Source organism: Syngnathoides biaculeatus, chromosome 10, assembly GCF_019802595.1.
Source record: "Syngnathoides biaculeatus isolate LvHL_M chromosome 10, ASM1980259v1, whole genome shotgun sequence".
In the NCBI taxonomy this organism is placed as follows: domain Eukaryota; kingdom Metazoa; phylum Chordata; class Actinopteri; order Syngnathiformes; family Syngnathidae; genus Syngnathoides; species Syngnathoides biaculeatus.
In genome coordinates, this window is record NC_084649.1 from 23734715 (window position 1) to 23759370 (window position 24656).

The window sequence follows — 24656 nt, forward strand, 5'->3', positions numbered from 1 at the left end:
ATGATTTATATTTTTTCCCCAATCATAATGAATGTGAGTTTGTGTAAAACCAGGAGTCATTTATTTAAATATTGGCATTTATATTGAAAAAAGCTGAGTGGCTCCATCACTATGCGGGGATTTAATCTTGATTGAAAACAGATCCAGCAATGAAGTATTTGTATGCGTCCAGACTTTTCTCCACTTTCAAACGTACTCACCAGATATATGTGTAGATCCAGTTTTCCAAGACAAGCGCAAGCGGATTAACAGTCCAATTTCTTATCGGGGAAAACATGGACTTCGGCATTAAATATGGGTCCTCTATGCTAAGTGTCTCTCATTTTTGCATGTACCTTCGTTTATCATCACCTTCTAAATGTTTAACGGTATCGGACAAAACTCTGGGAGACGTATTTTCGTGTCATCTCAAACTGACTTAGCATTGAAGAATGGTTTGTTTGACCGACACTACTGGCCAGTGACGTGATTTCGGTGATGTCGGTGCACGAGCTCTATATGCTTCCATGTTGAAGTTGCCTTGCTTCACCTATACCAGACAACACGAGAAGACCGAGAGAGCGCCATTGGTTGCAGTGTTCCGCTTTCACTGCTCATTTTATTACGTTAAATTGTCGAACATTTAAAATGTTAATTTTCTAAGGATTGTGCTGACTTGCTAAAGGGACGTTGTTCTTCCCATGGGGAAAAACTTAGCAAAAGAAACCTCACCCCCTAGGCCAATGGCAAGTCTGACTTTGAGATGACTGGGACTAGAGTTGTGGGAGGATCAAAGCGAGGGCCCACAAAGGCAGTAAAAGCATTTTGACTCATGGATGCAGCAATTCCTCCACTGAACGATCTGTATGTGGTCCAGGTTCACATCACCAAACATTGTTTTTCAATTTGACACTGAACGGGCAGGCGGACACTCCAGAGATCCAACCACTGTATTTGTACACAAGCAACGAAAAAGTTAATTTTGCGTTAAATGTCTACGTTAAATCTATAATAGTGTTGTTTTTCTTTCCACTGCTCAGGGCAGTTGACTTATCTCCGCTTCTACCGCTCTGGAATGCAAGTGAGACGAAACAAAAGATTACAGCTAGCAGCGCGGTCACGGGGAGACGGCAGACAGCACGCGATTGTTATCATCACCGTGCCTCTCGTCTCTCTCAACAGCTCCGCACCGACGCCGAGAAGCGGTCCCTGGTGGAGAGCGGACTCTCCTGGTACAGCGAGGACGGCAAGGCGGCCCACAAGGCGGACGCGGGCGCGTACGACACGGGCAGTCTCAAGACGGAAGCGCCGAGCAAGTGGAGGAAGAAGCCGCCCGGTTTGAGCGATGAACTGAGCGTCAAAGTGGATGCAAGGAAACCTCAGAGTTTGGGCGCTCCGGCGAGCTTTAAGAAGAGTCGAAACCCTCCGGTGGGGGTCACCTCGCCCATCACCCATACGTCGCAGAGCATGCTGAAAGTGGCAGGTGAGATCCGCCGTCCATCAAGACTTTTTAGGCTACGGAAAAACTAATAAGCGGAACTCATCGATCTTTATCAGGAATGGATACATTCTATCAAATTAATATTAGTCTGTACTGCTGTATCGCAAATTATCACAAAATAATGAAGGGCAGCATGTTTACTTGTGGTTAACTTATCTGCCTCGCAGTTGTTAGGTTCAGGGCTTGGATTTCTGGTCCTCGCCGCATACTCTGCGGCCTCCCAGTTCACATGTACATTTGTTTCTTTGTACCAACCTACAGCTTCCTTGACAAACATGCCATGTTTATATAGTTCAGTAAAAGTTATATACGGTACAGTATATAGTATGCGAGACCGCAAAACCCGAAACAGGCTGGCAGTTTCTGGTTCCGGTGCAGGGCTCCATCCCACAGTATGAGTGTGATTCAACTATTGGCCTACATCTCCTAAACCTTTTTAGAATAGATTCTCTTCTTAATTATTGATTGAATAATCAAATAATATTCACCCCCACTACTATTACTATTTATTCATGTTTTTATTTTTACACATTTTAATTTCATTTGTATGGTATGAACTTTGATCCTTGAACTGCATGTTTGTACTGAGCGTATGGCCTAAACTCGATGGACGAAAATCGTGATTAGCATCAGCGCGACATCTACTGTAGCTAGCAGTGTCTTAAAAAACTCGCTTACAGACGACGCGCTGTATTTTTTGTCTCAGCCAAAGTTTTTCATCGCCCCAAAACTGCATCCGTCTACAATAAATGTCCGCGTGAAACATGGATTCCAGCGGCGCAAACTTGGGCGGAACTTATTTGGTACGGGGGTCCCAGCGGATCCTTGGATCCTCGAAGGAGAAATTTAGCGTTCACCTATTTTTGTAGTCAAATTACCTGAGTTACTCCATTTTCAATGTACAGCAGGACTTGCGCTCATTGGAAACTAAATTTTACATCTCTATGAATGTGTGCGTGAATGCTTGTTTTGTCTATGTATCCTGCAATGGGCTGGGAACTAGTTCGAGTTTTACCCCGCCAGTCAGGTGGGACTGGCCTACCTAATAAGGACAAACTTGAGAAAATGGATGAAGGAACACAGGGACCGCCTTGTAAATCGGGGACAATATGTATTTCGATGAGTGTTTGATCATGAACAGACACAAAACCTTAAAGGGTTAACACTTGCGACAATAACTAATACCTTGGAAACGTCGAGCCTAAAAGTCAAACTGTTTAAATACGCCTTAAAAGTACAAATACAACTTGTAAGAAACAGCATGTGAGGTCTCAGCTAAAACACTTATTACTCATACCCCTACTAAGACATTTTTAAAAAATGTAAAAAAAAAAAAAAGAAAAAAAGAAAGAAAGATTAAAGTTTGCTTTGATTACGTGCCCATGATGTGTTTAAGATTGACTTTATGAACAAGGACTTCTATTACCTTTTACAAATCTTAAGTCTGGCATCGATTCACACGTGCGAGGCACATCAAAGTTTCCCCCAAGTAAATGCAGATGTGTCTTTGCTTTTGTTTAACTTGGCTGCAGTGCAAATGTTTTATGCGATGGGGCTCGTCGTTTCACTTTCATCTAATTCATCATTTTTGAACTTTGGGTCCTTTTTAATGGTGGGAATGCTTGAAAAGTATGCGCAGACAAATTTAGTCCTTTTCAGCGTTGTTGTCTTCTCTCCGCAGCGGCAAAAAGTGACAAGCCACACGATAAATCCAAGATTTCCATCAAGACAGCCGGTCTGCAACGGTCACGTTCCGATGCCGGTCGGGATCATCAGATGGAGCCTCGAAAGCCGCCATCGGGTTTAGTCAAACCGACGGCAGGAGCGTCATTCGGCTACAAGAGACCGCCTGCGGCCACTGGTACCGCCACGGTGCTGACAGCAGGGGGCGCCACCATCTCCAGTGGCTCTGCTACTGTGGGGAAAACCCCCAAGTCCTCCGGCATGTCTATGAAGCCAGTAGGTTCAGGACTACCTCCTGGACGTAAGAACAGCTTTGATGCCAGCAGCGAGGCAAGTTTCTTGGGGCCCAGTGCCCGGAACAGCATCCAGTACCGCAGCCTGCCCCGACCAGCCAAGTCCAGCACGCTCAGCGTCATCGGTCGTCCCGCGTCCCGACCCGTCAGCGGCACTATAGACTCGAGTTTGCTCGCCATGAAGCCCATCAGCATGGCTTCCGCGGGCCCCAGAATGAAAGAATCCACAGGTTTTAGCAGCAAAATGTCGAATCGGACCATCGTCGTCCCGGTGAACCAGACCGACCGGGAGAAGGAGAAGGCCAGGGCAAAAGCCGTGTGCGTTGACATGGACATGGACTGCGTTTCCCTGAAAGGGGATCAGGTTCCCTCCGAGTCCTCGCGGGAATCCGTCGTGAAACTGCATGGCCTGAGACGAACCAGCAGCACCAAATATCCCGAGCTGTCGTCGCCCACCACGCCCAGGTGCCTCGATCTCGGCCGACATTCATCTTTTTGCTTGTATAGATGAGAGGTTAGCAGTCCAGAACACTTTCAATTGGTCACAGAAAAGAGATGAGATGCGCAGCTTGTGTATTTAAACATACCTTCGCCTTCGTAAAGGTTTTGATCACCCGGTTTAGGCTAGATTCTCACGCAACTCCAAAAACGATAAACACCGGATGCTGTTTCTCAATGACACATTTCGTTATTTGTGTCCTCTTCCTTGTAGGATGTTAGCTAAGTCTTTGGGACGTCCACCCAGCTTGGCTCACCTGGACAAGGTGAACTCCAACAGTCTGGACTCCTGCGTGACAATTCAGGACCTCCCTCCCAAAGTCCCCCCATACTCCAAGCTCCAGGACCTGGTTTCCTCCCACTCTGCAGCCCGCCTGACCCCCAGCCCGGCGCCCGTGCTGCACATCGACTCGCCCGGCTCGTACACCGGTGACGCCCTCGGGGGGTCGCCCCTGCTTTATCCCAAACTGTCGACCATCCACCGCAGTATGGAGTCGCTGTCCCTGCAGATGAGTGTGCCCCCGCGATCAAGGTTTAGCGCCAGCGAGTCGCAGGATAGGGATAGGGAGAGGGGCACGGGGACGTGGGGCGCCGGGACTCGGACGTCCCTCAACTTGTCAGAAGGGTCGGTGTCATCTCAACAGCTAATGGAGATGTTTTTTGTTTTTTCCCAGTCAATACAAATTTGTTGTTCTTTCTTTCCACAGGTTGCAGACCGACAGGAACACCCTGCCAAAGAAAGGCCTAGAGTATGTCTACAAACAGATGATCCTTGGTTTACGATGGCCCCGGTACCTGAGATTTTTACGAATGGCAAACGGTGTAAGAACATGTGGTCACTTGGCACAAGAAGGCGTGGTCAGTTACTGCTGTGTCTACTGCTTTTCATTTGAATTGTATAAAAATAATAATAATCCAGGCAGCATGTTGGAGCAAATGATTAGAGCGTTAGCCTCACAGTTCTAAGGACCGGAGTTCAAATCCCGGCTCCGCCTGTGTGGAGTTTGCATGTTCTCTCTGTGCCTGCGTGGGTTTTCTTCAGGCACTCCGGTTTCCTCCCACATACCAAAAAAAGCCATTAATTGTCGACGATATAATCATAATCCATAAATCCACCTTGAACTGGTTTCCAGACAGTCACAGGGCACATGGAGACAGACAACAGTTGCACTCAATCACACCTTGGGGCAATTTAGAGTCCCCAATTAATGAATGTTTTTGGGATGTGGGAGGAAACCGGAGTACCTGGAGAAAACGGGGAGAACATGCAAACTCTACACAGGCGTGGCCGGGATTTGAACCCCAGTCCTCAGAACTGTGAGGCCAACGCTTTACAGCTGCTCCACCACAGCCATTTAACTTATATAGTGCTTTCCCTGATAATAAAAGACAATTTCACACATTATTCAGTCACACCATGGTGGTGGTAAGCTAGTAGTTTAGCCACAGCTGCCCTTGGGCACTCTGACGGATCTGTGGTTGCCATTCTGGGCCTACGGCCCATCCGATCACCACCAGACATCCGAACACTTTCTTTTTCACAGGCAAGTATTTTATAAACATTTCCTCATATTCGGACTTTCCTACTGCATTAGCATAGCATTTTACATTTTACAATCTCGTAGCACACCGACAAGAAATAATCTCGCAAAAATTAAACAATGTGAGCGAATGACGAGTTAGTCGTGTTGTGTTGAACACCAAGCCATTTATTCTGTTGTACGAATGCGAACCGGTTCAAACAGCTTAACTAAACCTTGTGCCTGTCACTATATGTCGTTGACATCAAGAGCCAACCGATTTGGGTATAACCCGCGTACAAAGTCAAAATGCCGAAATCCATCGTAAAACCTGGGACGTCCCATCATTGCACCTCATGGTCACGCACGGTCGATTTTAAACGCTAACGCAATTGATGTTTTCTACGCAAGACGCTGCAACTCAAGCCTGTCGGAGAGTGACGGGATGAAACCGGGGCGACGCCACTCTCATAACGCGGCGTCCAAGTGCGACAGCCCACCTCAGCTGCCGTCGCCCACCCGTCCGCTCCACCTCCTGTCCGCCACCAAACCTCCCCTCACCAACGTGGGTGAGCGAACGTTCCCTACACCTGCATACAGCGGAGAGAATTTCTAACAAGAACCGAGTGTGGTCTATGGTTTGCTTTTGTCGCTGGGGGGAGTCAGAAAATGCTTTCCTCATAACGTGCACACAAATTTGGGAGCCTACAATTCTTGAATATGAATTATTGATGACTCTAAATGGGTGTTTTATGCGAGTGCGGCTATTTATCGGTCTGTCTGTGCTCTGCGATTGGCCGGTGAACATTCCAGGGTGTACCCTCACTGTCGCCCTAAGTGAGCTGGGATAAACTCCAGCTAATGAGGACGAGTGCCATGAAAAAGGATGGATTTATAAACTCCGACGACTGTGAGACAAAGGCAAAATCCAGACAAAGATAAATTTAGCATTTCGCGTTGCTGTTTGCCAAGCCATCAGGTTGTTTGTGTGCTGTACCCCCCTGGCCCCGACTTTATGCTCTCTCTCTCTCTCTCTCTCTCTCTCTTCTCTTTCTTTCATGATAGTTGCCCCAATTTCTTCTTTGGGCACCCCAAGGATATCGCGCTCGAACAGCATCGGGCCCCCCGGCGACTGCGAGCTCCTCAGCTCCTCCCCGCTCGGCAGCACCATGTCGCTGGCGGAGCGGCCCAAGAGCATGATGCGCTCCGGCTCGTTCCGTGAACAGGCGGACGATGGTGAGCGCCTCTAGGGGGGTGGGAGGAATGCCCAAGATGAAAGGATCTGAGATATTTGATGTCGTGAAAAAAGTCAGGGATGAGCGATTTTCCTTCCCAGATCGGCTCGAATCGTGAATGATAAACCCGTTAACTGGTTTCCATCTTAAGCCATTATTTCTGTGGTCAAAACAGGAACTCTGTGCTAAGGACAAGTTGCTCCTCTTTGTGTCCGACAAGGTCACGTCCTGATTGGTTTTTATTCCGTTTCCTGATCTTTCCCCTTTCCGACCAACTGACGACAAATAGCAGATAATTTTGCAAGAGAATTCTAAAGGGTGATCCTCTTATCTGAGCTGTGTTAAGAGTGAAATTGCCCAGGCAATCAGTTCCGAATGGCGTTTAGTAGGATAATAAGATGTTAGCTTAGTTTGAGAACTCACCTCTACCTTGTCTTAAGTCTTTTTACACACTTTTTCCAGTTTCTCCACGGTCAGGATTTATCTGTTTAAAAAAAAAATAGCCTCAGGACTACTACCGTTCGACCTCCTTCCTAACATACCCCATGAGATAATCGGTCAGGATCATCTTTTAGAGACAGCCAATCGTCCGGCTTTTTCTTACCTTGATCAGAAGCAGTCGGGAGTTTCTCAAATTCTTCAGAATAAAACAAAACATAAGGTCATTCATCTCCATCCAGAACTCAAATCGACTCAGCCATCCACTACAAACTGTTTCACGTATACGTTTGAGAGTGCCAATCAAAAGTGAGCATCGTTATCGTTGTATTTTTTGATAAAGCTCTTGTATTACACAAGACGCAAGGCTTATTCTTCTTTTTCTTTCAGCTTGTCCCGTTAGGGGTCGCCACAGCGTGTCATCTTTTTCCATCTAAGCCTAACTCGTGCATCTTCTTCTCCAACACCCAACTGTCCTCATGTCCTCCCTCACAACATCCGTCCACCTTTTCTTTGGTCTTCCTCTCGTTCTTTTCCCTGGCAGCTCCATCCTCAGCACCGTTCTACCAACATTACTCACTCTCTTGCCTCTGAGCATGTCCAAAGAAGTCTGCTCTCTCTAACCTTGTCTCCAAAACATCCAACTTTTCTAATCCTATCCAACCTGGTCACTCCGAGCGAGAACCTCAACATCTTCATTTCTGCCACCTCCCAGTTCTGCTTCCTGTTGTGTCTTCAGTGGCACCGTCTCTAATCCGTACATCATGTCCGGGCTCACCACTGTTTTATAGACTTTGCCCTTCATCCTAGCGGAGAGTCTTCTGTCACATAGAACACCAGACACCTTCCGCCAACTGCTTGTACCCGTTTCTTCACTTCCTTACCACACTCAACATTGCTCTGTATTGTTGACCCCAATATTTGAAGTCATCCCCCCTCGCTATCTCTTCTCCCTGAGAATAGATGACATTTCATTTTCGAAAGTTACTGTTTATACCTTGCATCGGTCCATCCTTCAATGAGGAACCAAATAGGTTTGAATAATGTTGCATATGGTTCAAATTTTCTTTCTCTCCTTTTTGCAGTTCACGGCTCTGTGCTCTCTTTAGCTTCCAACGCTTCATCCAGCTACTCCTCCTCGGTGAGTAAATCACATTTTCATCCAAATAATTTCTTGGCCTCCCTTGCTGAATAATAACACGTTTAACGACGACGATGACTTGCGGGAAAAGATGAATATTGCCGTGTTAATGATCATCATTTGGTTCACGCAGAGCCCAGAGCCAATTATTTTTTACTGCAATTTTAACAACTTCTACTCAAGTTCCCCTTCTTATTTACATGCTTTCGTAATGGCTTCGGTAGAATGAGGACAGGATACAAGGGGAGGTAAGGCCGCAGTACCGAGACTGGTACCGCATGAATTCAGACTACTTGTCAGATGTTTTTGTGTTGTTGTATTTACTTCAAAACCTTTTCACACTTCATAACATTATTTTAAAAGTTATCATCGTTCTATGATTCAACACCTGTCAGTCAGTAGCTACAATGGAACTGCCACACTCAGAAAAGTCAATATTTGAGTTTTACTTTATCAGCCGCTTATCCCCACGAGGGTCGCGGAAGTGCTGATGCCAATCCCAGCCGGACCAAAAGAAAGAAAAATGTAATTAAAAACATTTACACACAGGCGGAACGGTGGATCAGCTGGTAAAGCGTTGGCCTCACAGTTCTGAGGGCCCGGGTTCGATCCCGGCCCCGCCTGTGTGGGGTTTGCATGTTCTCCCCCGCGCCTGCGTGGGTTTTCTCCGGGTGGGCACTCCGGTTTCCTCCCACATCCCAAAAACATGAAACATCAATTGGACACTCTAAATTGCCCATAGGTGTGATTGTGAGTGCGGCCGTTTGTCTCGATGTGGCATGCGATTGGCTGGCGACCAGTTCAGGGTGTAACCCGCCTCCTGCTCGTTGACAGCCCTTGTGAGGATAAGCGGCAAAGAAAATGGATGAATGGATTTAAACACATTTACTTGTAGAAACAATCTTACTAAAGACAGGAATAATTTTCTGAATTAATGTTTCTTGAGGTCATGAATTGAGGTTTATTTGTGAGCTGTGAGAAATATGAAAAAAAATAATCATTTAGTGAATCTATATAAAATACGAGTTGCATTTTTTTCAGTCAAACTGCTATATTTATGATATTCATTGCTGTGAACCTCCATTTTTATGATCAATCTGCAGCTATTTTGAAAAGTGTAAAAAAAAAAATCAAAAATAGAAGAGAAAGAAGTAAAAACAAAACACAACTTAAATCTGTGATTATTGCTTAAGTGCTGTACAGTGACGTATCATGTCATATTTTGCTTGAATTCACTTTTTTGTAATGTTTTTATCATTCATTTTGGCCTTTCTTCCCAACTGTGTGTAAATGTTTTTTGGTTTTTTTTCTGTGATGTAATGGCAATCGAACTTTACGTTGCTTTTGTTCTGTTCCTTGCTCCACATAGAAACGCAAACAATAAAAATAACAGTTTAACGAGGTGACGGGTGATCTTTCATCCTCAGCAAATCCGCAAACTGCGCCGGGAGCTGGAATCCTCGCAGGAGAAGGTCGCCGACTTGACCATGCAGCTGTCCGCCAACGTACGTACGACTTTACGACTTTGACTTGCAGTCGCTCTCCGTGATCTAAAAGCAGAACGTCGTCGTGTCTACGTTTTCCTGCTGCTTTTACAGGCTTCTGCCACATTGGCTGGATTTAGACTGCACGGTTCCAATGACCTGATTCAGATTATTTGGGGCCATTTTGGAATATGAGTCACAGTAACATAAAAAAAAAATGGTAAAATATGATTAGGTCAGAAATGTTTGTAATATTTTAAAATTTGTATTTTTCATGCATTGTTCGCTTCTGTATTGTCAGTGCAAGCTGTTGACTCTTGTCGTGTTATCTACGTGCATTTGGGCATCTGCTCCCGATGTAGGCGTTACAATGTTATTACAGTGTAAATCCAGCTATTCACGCCACTTTAACACCGCCTCACTTTTTGCGTTAACGCTTTTAACTTGTCGAAACTAACCTGGCCGTAGATCAATGTAACACTTGCTTGTATGCGTGTCACTTTGCGGTTGATTGCCACGCCTAATCACCACTGTCCCTCTCTTTTATTCTCTCGGCCTCAAATTGGCTTGCGGACTTCCTGCTGCTCGATTCCTGACCCCCCCCCCCCCCCCCCCCCTCCTCGCCTCCCCCACCCCCACCCCCTTCTCTCCTCTTCCCCGCTAACCGGGTCCCTCCTGTGGATGTCGGGTGTCGCAGTTAGGCCAGGTTTGTTGGATTTTCTAAAACAAATGGTGAAAAAAGAAAAAAAACGTCTGGGATATGAATTGGCCTTTTGGGTGAAATTTCAGGATGAACATAAAATGTATTATAACTTTTACAGCGGACCTTAATTTGAGCTCTAAAGTTTTGAATTCGCGTCCAACTTTTTTTGTTTTTCAGTACTTTTGGGAAATCTTGCTGTTCTCGAATAAGTTGCTGACTGAAACATAAAAATCACAAAAAGCATTCACGTTTAATTAGAATTGGTATTACTGAAAGGACGTCCTGAGAAATTTTTCATGGATTCAATTTTTAAATTTTGATATTCAGGTCCGGGCGGCACGGTGGGCTCAGCTGGTAAAGCGTTGGCCTCACGTTTCTGAGGACCCGGGTTCGAACCCGCCCCCGCCTGTGTGGAGTTTGCATGTTCTCCCCCGTGCCTGTGTGGGTTTTCTTTAGGCATTCCAGTTTCCTCCTACATCCCCCCAAAAAACATGCAACATTAATTGGACACTCTAAATTGCCCATAGGTGTGATTGTGAGTGCAAATGTTTGTCTTTATGTGCCTTGCGGTTGGCTGGCAACCGGTTCAGGGTGGAGCATGCCTCCTGCCTGTTGACATCTAGGATAGGCTGCCCGCGACCCTCGTGAGGATAAGCAGCAAAGAAAATGGATGGATGATGACAACTGGAGTCTCACTTTGCATCGAATCTTGTGCGTATTTTTTTTCAGCGCATCTTGTTCACGCTTTTCATCGTGCATGGTGGCTTTAGTACAAAATTCAACCATTCCTCCACTTTATCAGCCGCTTATCCCCACGAGGGTCGCGGAAGTGCTGGAGCCAATCCCAGCCGGACCAAAAGAAAATTGATGGGTGGAAGGATATTCAGGTCCTAGTTAGTACAGAAAGACAGAACAGTTGGATTTGTGCATTGAAAGGTTTTAGAGGTCAAATGACGTTCAATCTTGAAAGATATAATTTGATTTGGGGTCATCCGGAAATTTCACCCAAAAGCAGAATATCCCAAATATTGCAATTCAAGTGCATCACCACTGTTTGTGACTTCCTCCAAGAAGATATTTTCTGAGCTTTTCGGTTGTAGCTGGTGAAACCGAATTGAAAGTCTTTTGTCACGTTTGTCAAACAGGCCAACCTGGTCGCAGCTTTTGAACAGAGCCTGGCGCTGATGACGGCTCGCCTGCAGACCTTGTCCGTTTCCTCGGAACAGAAGGTTTGTGGAAATGATCCCGCTTACATGCCTTCTTGTCACATGTACATGATTGTAGAACAAAATACAGAAATATTCTCTGTTTTTTCCGTCTTCTGTCACGCTTCAGGATTCCGAGTTGAACGACCTGCGGGACACCATTGAGATTCTGAAGACCAAGAACACCGAGGCCCATGATATCATTCAGGGTGCTCTCAATAATTCTGAAATCGTGTCTAAAGGTAGAACACAGTTTCCACTTCGGGGTGTACTCACTTTTGTTTCCAGCGTTTCAGACATTTATGGCTGTGTGTTGAGTCACAAAATAGACTTTTATACAAGCTGTACATTGATTATATTTTAGCAAAGTGTCACATGAACAGATTTCTGAAAAACTGTAAATTAAATACATTTTCTAGCGCTTCCGATTTACTCAATGTGTCTGTTTTCTGGTTTAATTCAATTTAGAACTGGAGCTTAATTGTCAGAACTCGTCGGAAAGCCTCTCCAGCCTCGCCAGCACCCTCAGCCACGCGAGCTTGGGCAGTCTCAAGGAGCAAGAAGCCAAGAAGAAGAAGAAGAAAAGCTGGGTGAGGACGCGTCCACCACACAAACTGATTGCAACTTTTCACAGGTGACAAAACCTACTGCACAGAATATTTCCCAGTTTGCGTTCACGATCCTGTTATTAAGTAACATTTTTATGTCTCCCTCATGCCGCCACCCGCTTTTAATTTTAGGTATATGAGGTGAGTTGGGACGGCTTGTAAGCCCTTCATCCGCCATTTCCTTCAGCCCATTTTGTCTTGTTGAGCTGCTTTATTTCGAGGGTTGTTTTCAATTTACACCAGTCATACGGAAAATCACATCTGCTCATAATTAATGACTTCGTATGACATATTTATGTATAGAATCGTTTTTAAATGGCATTTTACAACGTTAGCCTTAAAAATGAAAAGGGATACGTTCCAAAAAAAAAAAAAAAACCTAATAGTTGAATTTTTGAATACAGAATCACAAATATGCTTTTGCCACCGCATGCGTTGGTTCATTGCACATTTTTCTTAATTTTGAAATATACTCTATGTCTGGAGCATCCGAAACGGACGACTTCACGTAATCTGTATTTAGCGGATTTTAAAAAAACATACAGTGTTTCCCTTCCCCCCTCAACAGCTACGCAGCTCGTTCAACAAGGCTTTCAGCAAGAAGGGCTCGAAACCAACCGGGCCCTATGCAGACATTGAGGAAATCGCCACCCCGGAGTCGTCGGCACCACCGTCGCCCAAAGTCCACCGTGACGGGGCTGAACCTTCGCCGTCGTCCGTGAAAGTCTCAGCCTCTGCTTCGTCATCTGAGTAACGCTTACTTCTCTTAAAACACCCTAACATGAAGAAGAGCGAGTGAAGTAATAATCGCCTAAATATCTGTAGGCTCTGCGAGGGGAGCGAGGTGGCGGATGACAAGGTGGTTTCGGACCTTCGCTCAGAATTGTGGGAGAAGGAGCGGAAACTTACTGACATCCGGCTGGAGGCTTTAACGTCTGCCCATCAGCTGGAGCAGCTGCAGGAAACAATGACCAACATGCAGGTAGAATTTTATTTGGCTTTATTGCCCCCCCCCACACACACACACACCGAAACCCCTGATCATTAAATGTAACTCTGTTAGTATGGGGTACCTCAAGGCTCTGCTCTAGATCCAGTGTAATTCTTCATATGAACAATGTAAATGATTACATCCATTTCATGAAAATGTTAAATTGTATGACTTTTCACCTCATTGATTTGAAAGAATTACTCAAATAATCTGTGTCTGCAATATTTTGCTTACTTAATGATGGGCATGTCTAATGTACTTTAGCATACTCGGACCATATTGTCTATGCTCCAAATGGTTTTGATTCACACGGTGTTCTTTTTTAAATGTTTCATTTTGCTGTATGGGTAGAAAAATGTATCCATCACCTATGATGCAAAGATGCCATTGACTGATTTTGTCTGGGTGTTTCCACGGGAATCCAAATGTTTAATTCAGTCAACTGATTTCCATCAGAAGATAATTGAGTTCAATATTGTTTTTTGTTTACATTGCCATGAAGCATATCACAATTGTTTTGCTTGAAATGGAAAAAAAAAAAATCACATAATCACACATATTGGTGTTCAGTTACAGTTTATACCTTATACTGCGAGATCTAAGTAATAAAGCCATTCTTGTGCCAACAGAAGACTGTTGAGAATCTCAAGGTGGAGAACGACCAACTGAAGACAAGTGGCCTGTCCCCCTGTCCATCTCCCGGACCCTCCAGCTCCATTTCTCAGTCCTCCGGTCTCACGTCTCTCGCCAACTTGTCACCGCGACATTCCCTTACGGTGCGCGAGGCCAGAAGAACCAGCACAGGTTCGGTTAAAAACTTGACATGCCATCGGTTAAATGAAGGTCTGTGTGTCAGTCCGCCAATCATCGTTTCCTTCCGGCAGATTCCATGGATTATGGCAGTCTGTCTGCGCAGCGAGACGACCACCGTGTCAGGGTGGTTGTTTGCGTTGCAGATTTGCACGTGTTCAAAGATGTAAGCACCGGGAATACCGTTGCTTGTCCACCTGTAGACATCATGATCCACGTGCATCATCTGTCTTGTTTTTGGCGTCAGCAGGAGGTGAAACAGCAGGACTTCTTCCTGGGTACCATCAGGGTGAACGGCCGGATGGATTGGCCCATGTTGGACTCTGCCGTCAGCCAGGCCTTCAAGGTGAGACATCTTATTTTTTTGAGTAGCAGGAACCGGATGTGTAATCGGCAAAGACTCCGGTTGTACTTGTAGCGTTGGCGTTTGGAGATTTTCCAATTGTTTGAATCCTGGGAGATGAACATTAACACAACACTGGGTACTCTGTTTCCCACAAAAGATTTTACGGGATTATGGCCTCAAGGATTTTGGATAAAAAGCCCCAAGCTTGGCGCTGAATGCTGAACTAGTTGTTAGCGCTTTTACCCCACAGTTTGGTGGTTCAGAGTTTCGGCTCCTGCCTTCCTGTGTGGTGTTTGTATGTTCTCCAGGTCCTCCCACATTCCAAAAACACGATAAATCCATTAAAAACGAAAACTTCTCATGATTATCGTGATCATTGTTTCTGAATCCTTTCCTTTTTTGGCAATTCTTGGCATTCATTGCTGTGGCGTTCTTTCCAGGTTTACGTTGCCAAGGTGGATCCCACTTACAGCCTCGGCCTGTCGACGGACTCGATCTACAGCTACAGCATGGGTCATATCAAGAGGGTGCTGGGCGGGGAGGCTCCAGAAACTCAGCCCTCTCGTTGCATGTCCCGAGGGCCCACCAGCATCACTGTGGCACTCAAAGGTACGGGCAAAATTGACCAGTTGTGTGAAATCACAATTTTGCATGGTGACAGTTTTCATCTACCTACCCAGTTTAAGTAAAGAACACGATACGTATACTCATATTTCAAACAAACATGAACCAGAATTTGCTAGGTCAGCTAAAGTTCCTCATGCAAGCGCTCAAACGTACTCCCAATATACTTGTAAATATTGCAGCACAGCCCTGACAACCTCAAGAACATGTTTTGCATACCGACACAGCAAAAAACGCGTACACATCTGGTCCAGGATTTACAAGTCAGTTTAAGTAGGATACACAAATACCACAAGTAAATGACACTACCAAATGCAGTAAGCACAGAAATGAGGGTTGTTTTCCTCAGTATGTCGTATGTATGTATGTCTTTGATTTTTTTTTTTAAGTTTTGAATACAAAAATATCAAAAAGGGGGGAAAAAAGCAGGGACATCAATCGATTTGATATGATACATTTTTGGGGAACAACTAACAAGACACTAAAGAATTTGACCCAACCACTAACAACAAAGAATCAAAAGATGACACGCTGTGGCGACCCCTAACGGGACAAGCCGAAAGGAAAAGAAGAAGACTAACAACAAAGAATATGCTTAGCAACTCTGGTGGATCAGAATAAATGTACGTAGCCTCCTTAAACCATTTTATTTTGGTGTATGACTTCAGTTTCTGGAAAGATCAGGAAACAAAATTACTTTTATTATTGCGATCTGCGAATCGGGCATTTGATCACGAGAAGGAAAATGTTCAAATTTGGCCCAATTGTGTCAAGGACCTCCGGTGCAGGGGCGAACACAATGCAGGACTTCGAGGCAGAGGCATAATGTTCAATATAGTTAATTCTGGAAACCGAGTCATACACAGTGTAGCAGTCCGACAAGGTAGAAGTGCAGAAACGCTAGGCTAGGCGAGATCCAAAAGACCTACAGCAAGGGTTCGATGACTCTGAAGCAAACTAACTAAGTCAACAGGACAGGATCAAACAAAAGGGCACAGGATCGCTGTGACTAGGGTTACTCTAACTTACGCGTAGAAGCGGAGAGTCCCACAGGCAGTAAATGCAACTCACTAACGCAAGGCAACGAACTGACAAATGCCCGTGACAAAACTCCAACTTAAATGCCTGTCTAATTACAGTCCGAACGTGAAATAGCCGTAACCGGTGACAGGTGTCACCGCCCAGAGCAGTGGTCTGACCACGCCCCTCTTGGCAGTGGCCAAGCCTTGCTCATGACAGATTGTCCATATGTGTGCACCCTGTTTAAGATGTTAATCATCTCAAATTTGCCCACGAGGAAAAAGTAAAGTTCTCCATATGTATAGTGCTAGTAGATTAGATATGGCTCCATCAGACCACCTCCGATGAAGACTCCAAAAAGCCAAACTGACGCGGGAAATCGTGTCCAATTACTGTGAAACACGATGCCTTGTAGCTCAGTGCCAGCCGGGTCCAGCTGGTCGGGCCACCGCTCGCCCCCTGCCACCACCGTGGATGTCAATGCGGAACCCAACACTTGCGCTAGCTGGTGGGGTCCCTCGCGGTCACCAAACTGGAAGTTATTTTCAGAGCCAAACGCTTGGGTAGCGCATTGCTTACGAAGGGCACGCGAGACGAAACAAACTAATTTGTGCGACGCCTTCTTCCTTCTGTCGTTGTCTTTCCTTAAAAATGTTCTCAAATAACAAACATCGTGTTGGAACTCCTTAACTTGAGACTCGTCATAATTGGACCACGTTTTGTGTTGCTGCGTTCAACTCGTATTGGCAGGGATGTAAAAAACTTTGAAATTACATTTGTGTGCGTACAGAGAAATTTGAGCCCCGTTGGCGCGATAATGGCGTCCCAGTTAATAGCCCAAAACAAAAGTATTGTCTGAAGATCATACTGGTCTCCATTCAGTAATCCCACTGGTAATAAAAGTACAGTGAACTCCTGTTCATCTCCAAATATCAGTCATAACGGTGTCTTTATGCGTGTCTGCAAAATATCTGTTCCCTGACCCAGGTTTAAAGGAGAAGTGTGTGGACAGCCTTGTTTTCGAGACCCTGATCCCCAAAACCATGATGCAACACTACATCAGCCTGCTGCTCAAACACCGCAGACTCATCCTGTCCGGACCGAGTGGAACGGGCAAGACCTACCTGGCCTCGCGGTTGGCAGAGTACCTGGTGGACCGCAGCGCCCGCGAAGTCTCCGACGGCATCGTGGTGACCTTCAACATGCATCGTCAGTCTTGCAAGGTGAGAGGAAAGGCCAAACAAATCTTTCTTAAAATCAGCATTTCAAGACTTATTTCCATGGTCTCTTCACGCAGGATCTGCAGCTGTATCTTTCAAACTTGGCCAACCAAATAGACCGAGAAACCAGCGCTTCCGAAAACCCTCTGGTCATCATCGTGGACGATATTCACGATCCGGCTTCTGTCAGTGAACTCATCAACGGGGCGCTGACGTGCAAATACCACAAATGGTAATCTATACATAATCTGATATTTAAATATGCGTGTTACAGTAACATGCCATCAATTATCCCAGCTGCTTATCCTTACAAGGGTGGCCGGAGGGCTTGGAGCCTATCGTAGTTAACTTCAGGCAGGAGGTGGGGTACACCGTGAACTGGTTGCCACCCAATCACAGGGCATATATTGACAAACAACCATTCGCACTCATATTCACACCGACGAGCAATTTAGGGTCTTCGATTATGTTCTTGGATGTTGGAGGAACAAAGTGCCCGGAGAAAACCCACACAGGCCCGGGGAGAAAAATGCAAACTGCCCGTCAAGTAGTGATTTGCTATTACCGAATCCACATATTCAGATTTCTTTGGATCCCGTCCTTTGTAATTCGCTTCCCTGCGTGACTTTGCCTCCTTCCTCAGTCCGTACATCATCGGAACGAGCAATCAGCCGGTGAAGATGACGGCAAACCACAGCCTGCACCTCAGCTTCAGGTAAGTGGATCGAGATATTCATGTCGTTTGACCCAATTTGTGTAGAATTTAATAAAAGCTGACGTTGGGTTTTTGGTCTTGACGAGGACTGGAACTGGACTGAGATCTTAAATTATAATTGTTACATTGTCTACCAGTCGTCACCCATTTTGTTTGATTTATAACTTCCCCCTTCGTCTCAGGATGGTGATCTTCTCCAACAACGTGGAGCCAGCCAACGGCTTCCTGGTGCGATATTTGCACAGGAAGCTGATGGAGTCCGAGGATGAGCAGAATCTGACCAATGAGGATCTGGTCCGGGTACTGGACTGGGTTCCCAAGCTCTGGTATCACTTGCACACCTTCCTGGAGAAGCACAGCACGTCGGACTTTCTCATTGGTACGAAACCCCGCCAAATAATTTTAGGCGATTATCTCGGCGTCTGTGCTCGAATGCGTCCTGCTTTGGTCTCCTTAGGCCCGTGCTTTTTCCTGTCCTGTCCCGTCACTGTGGATGAGTTCCGGTCATGGTTCATTGACCTTTGGAACCATTCTATAATTCCCTACTTGCAAGAGGGAGCCAAGGATGGCATCAAGGTGAGAAACCATCATAACACACAGCTACTGGCTCTTTAACTTTATGATTCCTACTCTCTCTAGAGTCCACTTAAACCTTTAGGAAAGTTTAGTCTGTGATAGCTAATGTGCTCCGCTGTGTCTACTCTTGTGACAGTGGCTCAACTAAACTAAAATAAATTTAAGTACTGAGTGGCTGACTCTGTACTAGAAGTAATGCCATATTTTCCGCACTGTATACAAGGCGCACCTTCCATGACTGGCCTCTTTTAAAACTTTTTTCATAGATATAAGGTGCACTGCATTAGGTCCATAGAATAGTCTCCATAGTCAAGCCTGGGGTTTTCCTTAAGCATCCATTAGATGGGTTGCGCTAAAGGCTCAATATTGATCCTTGTATAAGGCGCACCTGATTATAAGGCGCACTCTGAGCTTCTGAGAAAATTAAAGGCTCTTAGGTGCGCCTCATAATGTGTAGTATAGTATGTCTACCTTACGCCCCAGTTCTCCCCCCGTCTGTGTGCGCTCTGCGGAGGACCAGTCCAGGGAAATGTGTGACGGGTATAATCAGACAGAACACTTCTTTTGGTTCTGTTAAATGCCGTCAGAGCTAGTTCGTAAAGTCCAAATATACAATGATCCCTCCAAAAGTCGCACGAATCTGAAGGTGGTGGCGCGGCTTGATTTTCAAGGTGCTCTAATTTTACCCTCCTGGTATGCGGCAGTTCCACGGCCAGAAAGCGGTGTGGGAGGACCCCGTAGAGTGGGTGAGGGGCACGCTGCCTTGGCCTTCCGCCCAGCAGGACCAGGCCAAGCTGTTCCACCTCCCTCCCCCGAGCATCGGCTCCAGTAGTCCCAGTCAAGCCGGCGAGGAGAAGTCTCACAAGGAGATCACGCCCAGCTCAGTGGAATCTGATCCGCTGGTAAGCAGGACCGCCTCATGCACGGCACATGGCGAATGAGCGCTTTTAATTGAAACTGATGTGACCGCGTCGTCTCTGATTTTAGATGGCGATGCTTTTGAAACTCCAAGAGTCTGCCAATTACATCGAATCTCCGGAAAAGGACGACCCGAGCCTGCCAAGACTGTGAACAAGCTTACACTTTAAAAAAAAAAAAAAACTCAGCACTTCGTCTAAAAAAAAAAAAAAAGTCATTGTTACTCGTCTGCTGTAAGGACAGTGTACTGTGCATTATGGAACCCTCGGAAAAAACATGGTTGTAGGGTGATTTTTGAAGCGTCATTCCTACTCTGAAAAGTTGGAAGTGAAAATCATACAGTATTTAACGAAAGTACAACCGGAAACAAAACCTATATAAAGGAGGAGGTCCTCGCTTTATGACGGCGTTCTGGCGTCGACGTAACCCCGACTTCTACATTGAGGTCTACCACTAACCTTGTTCAATTGGACTTTAAAGACCCTTTAAAGTGAATTGTTTCTAAATATTACGTGTCTGACGATAATATCTGAAAACGTAAGAATGTTTTGTCAACAATTTTGGAGCTTTAGCATAAAATTGCTTTTCCCGTTACAGTTCTCCTGATTTTGGGGGGCGTGGCTGAAACTGCCCCTGTGACATATTTACCCGCCAGGCACGAGTGCCATCTCTTCACAACATAACAAGTGGTTGTGCAACGCAATTGTGAGTTACCAAAGTTCCGATTCCGGAGCTAGTTTGCGGCTTGTACGTTCCGTTCCGACGTGGAAAAACCATGCGACAACCCAGCAGGATACGGATCAGCCACCGGACGTGCGTTTGCGGCTCAAACACGTTTCGGCATAAGGAAGATGCTCGGATCCGTTTTTCGTGTTTTTAGTTTGTAGTGTGTCAAATTTGGAAGACATTTAAGTTCATCGTTTTAGATTCATCCTGAAATTCCCTCAAGCCTGATATCTGTCAACGCGGCAATGACTGAACTTCTGCGCCAGGCGCAGCGCATTTTTTTTTTCCCACCGTGTCGTTTGTAACTTTTTGTACGACGTGTCGTGACCGCCGTAAACCGAGGACCCCCCTGTATTTACACGATTCCTTCGAGGTCCCTGGACCACCTCTTTGCCCGCAGTCCTATTCTTAGATTGGTGCTAAAAGTTGAAAAAAAAAAAAAATCAGTCTGAAGCGGTTTTCAAAGTGTGGGGGGAAAAAAAAAAGTATGGCAGCACAATGGAAGTCGCACAAGTTCATCTTTGCTGCATCCCGTCTCTTGAAGCCAAATGTTACACGTTATGCAATCCCCTGACTTTCCAACTCGATCAGGTGAAAAACAAAAAAAAAAAAAAAACAGATGCCTTAAAGAAAACAAAACAAAAAAAAAATCACTGGTGCTTACGTCAAACTAGCTCCTTCCATCAGCATTTGTCGATGGCCTTTCGTTTTCCGCCGCAACTTCTCGCTTTGAACTTGCGCGACCATTTTCACAAACTGGAAAATGTTGCTGTCATACTTTTTTTCGCCCCCCCCGCCCCCGCACCTGTTCTAAGGCTTGTTTATTTTAGCTGCTTTAACCTTGAAACGCACACACACGAACATCACCGGTGCTGCCATGTACAGTATAGCAGGTACTACGTTCACAATTACTCCACCAGCTTGAGGAGAACGAAGATACGCTTTGACTCCGAAACGCAACGCGAGGAATATTAGCGCTACACAGAATACGGCTAGCTGTGTCTTACTGAAAGAGAATATCGCAGGAAAAGTTACATTTGTATTGGAAACAGATTCACATTGTGTTTTCTATCGTTTTTGTGAAAGAATTAATGAAAATCCACAAATTTACCATTTCAAGAACATTAAACAAGAAACAAGCATTGATTTTTATTGTAGAATTTAGGTGGGAACTGGAAAAAGTATTTTCCAATGTGTTAAATTAATACATATACCGTAATTTCTGGCTTTCGAGCCGCGACTTTTTTCACACCCTTTCAACCCTGTGGTTTATGCGGTGATGCTGCGCTAGTGTTAGTGCAGCGCCAGCGTTAGCCCACATGGTTATAAGCCTCGGTACACAGAAAGAGTTTGTTTGTGCTAGCGTTAGCATACCAGCGTTACCGTTAGTTTAATACTAGCGCCGCGCTAACGCCAGCGCCGCACAAACGTTAAACTCTTTCTGCGCACCGAGGGTTATAACAAAGTGCGCTCTGTAGGCCGGGAATTACGGTAACTGTCCGACAAACGTAATTGTACAAAGAAATTCAAACTAGTTGAAATTATTCAAACGTTGCCACAAACATAACTGGTAGTTTATCTTGGGCTGTGCTGTTAAGGACAACATTGGTAGAAAGACTTTTAAAAGCTTTTACCTTCCATAAAGCTGTTCGACGGTCCATTTTATTTGGATTGCTCATTAAGTCTCCTGACGACAACTAATGAAAATAGAACAAAATTGATCCAGCAATCCAATTTTTGTCGTGATAAATCTTTTGAAAACACGAGACTGCTTGTGTTAACTTGCGATTCAGCCAAACTAAGGCACAGGTTGTGTTATTAAAAACTCAAAAAGGTGTACTGTATTTGTTAAGCATTTATTAAGCATTTATCATGAATTTATTTCAAAACCATTGTAATGTGCGCATTTTCAACATTGAATTCAGTATTTGTTTGTGTACCACCCGTGATCATTTAGCTAGATCTATGATTTTTGTCCTTTCCGTGCGGCGCTAATACGCTCTCACAATCGCTCGCGTTCCGAACGATCACTCGCGAACGCGAAACCCGACAACATTGTTCCGAATCATGTCTGTAGGTGCGAACGATTGTAAGGCGACGGAAGCAGCGAAGAGTATTAAACACGTAGCAAAATGAGTTAGCGAAAGCCAAGGAGAATGACTTTAAAGCTACCTACACCCACGTCGTTGTCCAATCACGTCATCATCTTAAATAAAATCTTGCGTAGCGTCGACATTCACGTCGCTTTGGTGCTTTTACCGTTGTTCGCTGTCGAAGATCACGCAACGATTCAGGGTAGGTTGACCAGATTGATGACGCTAAATAGATTTTTAGACTAACGTTTTTTTTTTTTTTAATATATATAAATAGAAACAAGTGGAATCACGTGAGACATTCTACCATGTATATGACCATATGTATCCGTGTTACGGTATTGGCAGATTGCTCCAGAGTCAGAATGATTGAAGACTTTTGAAGGTGCTTCATATATTTATTGTGTGCGTGTGCGTGTATAGATTGTCCCTCAAATAGTAAATGACTGTATTACATCAAGCGGGGTATACACATAGCGATTTTTAACCATGCCAATGATTTTTCAAAAGTTTGCCAGACACTACACACAAGATGACTAACATAAAACCACAAACAAACATAACAATAACGACAATTATGTATATACCGTAATTCCTGGCCGACAGAGCGCACCTGGTCATACGCCTCACCCAATACATTTGTAAAGGAAATACCATTTGGTACATACATAAGCCGCAACTGTGTAAAAGTCGCAAGTGCCGACATTGAAACACGAGATATTTACAAAAAAAGACGGTACACAGAGAGTTGCGCAAACGCTAGCGCTTTGCTAACAGGGCCGGTTAGAAAAAAAACATATTGGTAAAAATCACTGAGACAAGGCAGTAAGATGCTAGCGCAGCGCTAACAGCGCCGGAGTGGTAAAAGTCATTTCCTCGGCACATATATTCCACCGGTGTCACTCTTACCTTTTCCGCTCGAGTGCCCCTCTGCGGCCATTAGAAAAAAAAAATGCACAAATTAGCTGCGTCAAGGCATAAACCGCAGGGTTGAAAGCGTGTGGAAAAAGTTGCGGATTATAGGCTAGAAATTATGATAGTTCGGATTTAATATGTGATGAATATATCTGTTTAAATAGTTTTGAGTAAGGGTTCAGTTCCTAAATTTTGCGATAAGTTGGCATATGCTGAAAGTTGACCCGATTACCGATATGTGTGTACCCCGCTTTAAGGATGTGGTGTTGAATGAACTTCATATGTACTTCAATCCCCTTAATGAATGTCCAGCCACTTTAGCGCCGTACGATAATTTTCGCTCGGTTGCGACTGGCTGGCTGATTGGTCAACATAGCTTTCAACGTGAACGCAAAGAAAAGTTTCACGCAGAAATGGGGTTAGAACAGATTCTTTGTAAATATGTCCGCCCCTTTGCGCCACCCCCACGCTCCATTTTATTGCGCTTTTCATCTCATGGACTGGTTGTTGTGCTTGTCACCGTGTAGTAGCCGTGACTTCGGTTTTGTTTGGGGACTAGACGGCAACGATGTCGGGATGTTTCGGTTTCAGACCCGGAGCGAAGGGACGACCCGGTGAGCCTTAAAATGGTGGGGCGCGGTGTTGGAAACAGGGTAAAAAGACCAAGTCTAAAATAACGGTCAAGATCTCAACTGAACCATAAATTCCACGACTGTTGGAAAAAGCACTTCGAATGGGTCGAACCCCAAAAACTTAACGCAGGTTGCTGGATAGTCGGAATTTTTGGGAGAAAGTTGGAGGGGGGAATTAAAAAAAAAAAAAAAAAGTTTTGCGCTATCTTGAAATGTTAAAGCTTTTTCTGTGTTGTACATGCATGTAAACTCGCTGTGTGACAAATAGGAAGATAATTTTTCTTTTTACTACTCCGATATTTGATAATTCCTCTTCTTTTCTAAGAATCCTTTATAAAGGTTACGTTCTCTATTTTGTACGAAACGTTCGTTGTAAAGATTGTAAATACGGCAGCGTCCTGGAAGCACGGCGAAGGGAAACCGTCCCGAGGCGGGTCCCGATAAAACCGTGGATAGCTTGAGGGAAAAGCGCTGGGCGGCCTCCGTAAACTACATCCACCCACCGTACCACCAACAACTGTTTGTTCAAATCAATAAAGTTCATGTTATATTTCATCAGCTGCTTCTTCTCGCTTCATTGAATTGCCCCCCCCCCCCAAAAAAGACCATCAGTTTTATCTCGTATATCTCAGTTAACTTAATGTAATTGATCACATTAGGAAAAAAAGTTAAAAAAAAAAATAATAATTTGCAGGATGAGTTCACAATTTGTATTAAATAATTGGCTACTGTAAATGTTAGTGTGTTATTTATAATTTAGAATGTTATTTATAATTCAAAAA

At 44.9% G+C, this 24656-nt stretch overlaps 1 protein-coding gene across 4 annotated transcripts in view; it reads left to right on the forward strand.

Moving 5' to 3' along the window:
* The window catches only part of nav1b (neuron navigator 1b), a 47203-nt gene extending 22804 nt beyond the window's left edge, over nucleotides 1–24399 (forward strand). Inside the window, exons 5-29 of one of the 4 annotated variants that reach the window (XM_061831260.1) lie at nucleotides 1162–1462; nucleotides 3162–3921; nucleotides 4169–4579; nucleotides 4662–4703; nucleotides 5886–6043; nucleotides 6540–6710; nucleotides 8233–8288; nucleotides 8513–8536; nucleotides 9716–9793; nucleotides 11621–11704; nucleotides 11811–11922; nucleotides 12149–12270; nucleotides 12857–13038; nucleotides 13114–13270; nucleotides 13909–14083; nucleotides 14164–14255; nucleotides 14337–14435; nucleotides 14876–15044; nucleotides 17067–17302; nucleotides 17377–17531; nucleotides 17943–18014; nucleotides 18197–18393; nucleotides 18472–18590; nucleotides 19295–19492; nucleotides 19578–24399. In XM_061831260.1, coding sequence (XP_061687244.1) covers nucleotides 1162–1462; nucleotides 3162–3921; nucleotides 4169–4579; nucleotides 4662–4703; nucleotides 5886–6043; nucleotides 6540–6710; nucleotides 8233–8288; nucleotides 8513–8536; nucleotides 9716–9793; nucleotides 11621–11704; nucleotides 11811–11922; nucleotides 12149–12270; nucleotides 12857–13038; nucleotides 13114–13270; nucleotides 13909–14083; nucleotides 14164–14255; nucleotides 14337–14435; nucleotides 14876–15044; nucleotides 17067–17302; nucleotides 17377–17531; nucleotides 17943–18014; nucleotides 18197–18393; nucleotides 18472–18590; nucleotides 19295–19492; nucleotides 19578–19661 — 4254 coding nt within the window. In that variant the 3' untranslated portion in view covers nucleotides 19662–24399. The remainder of the gene's footprint in view (nucleotides 1–1161; nucleotides 1463–3161; nucleotides 3922–4168; nucleotides 4580–4661; nucleotides 4704–5885; nucleotides 6044–6539; nucleotides 6711–8232; nucleotides 8289–8512; nucleotides 8537–9715; nucleotides 9794–11620; nucleotides 11705–11810; nucleotides 11923–12148; nucleotides 12271–12856; nucleotides 13039–13113; nucleotides 13271–13908; nucleotides 14084–14163; nucleotides 14256–14336; nucleotides 14436–14875; nucleotides 15045–17066; nucleotides 17303–17376; nucleotides 17532–17942; nucleotides 18015–18196; nucleotides 18394–18471; nucleotides 18591–19294; nucleotides 19493–19577) is intronic. The other 3 variants (XM_061831261.1, XM_061831263.1, XM_061831264.1) reach the window with 3 other exon arrangements.
* Nucleotides 24400–24656: the final 257 nt, after the last annotated feature.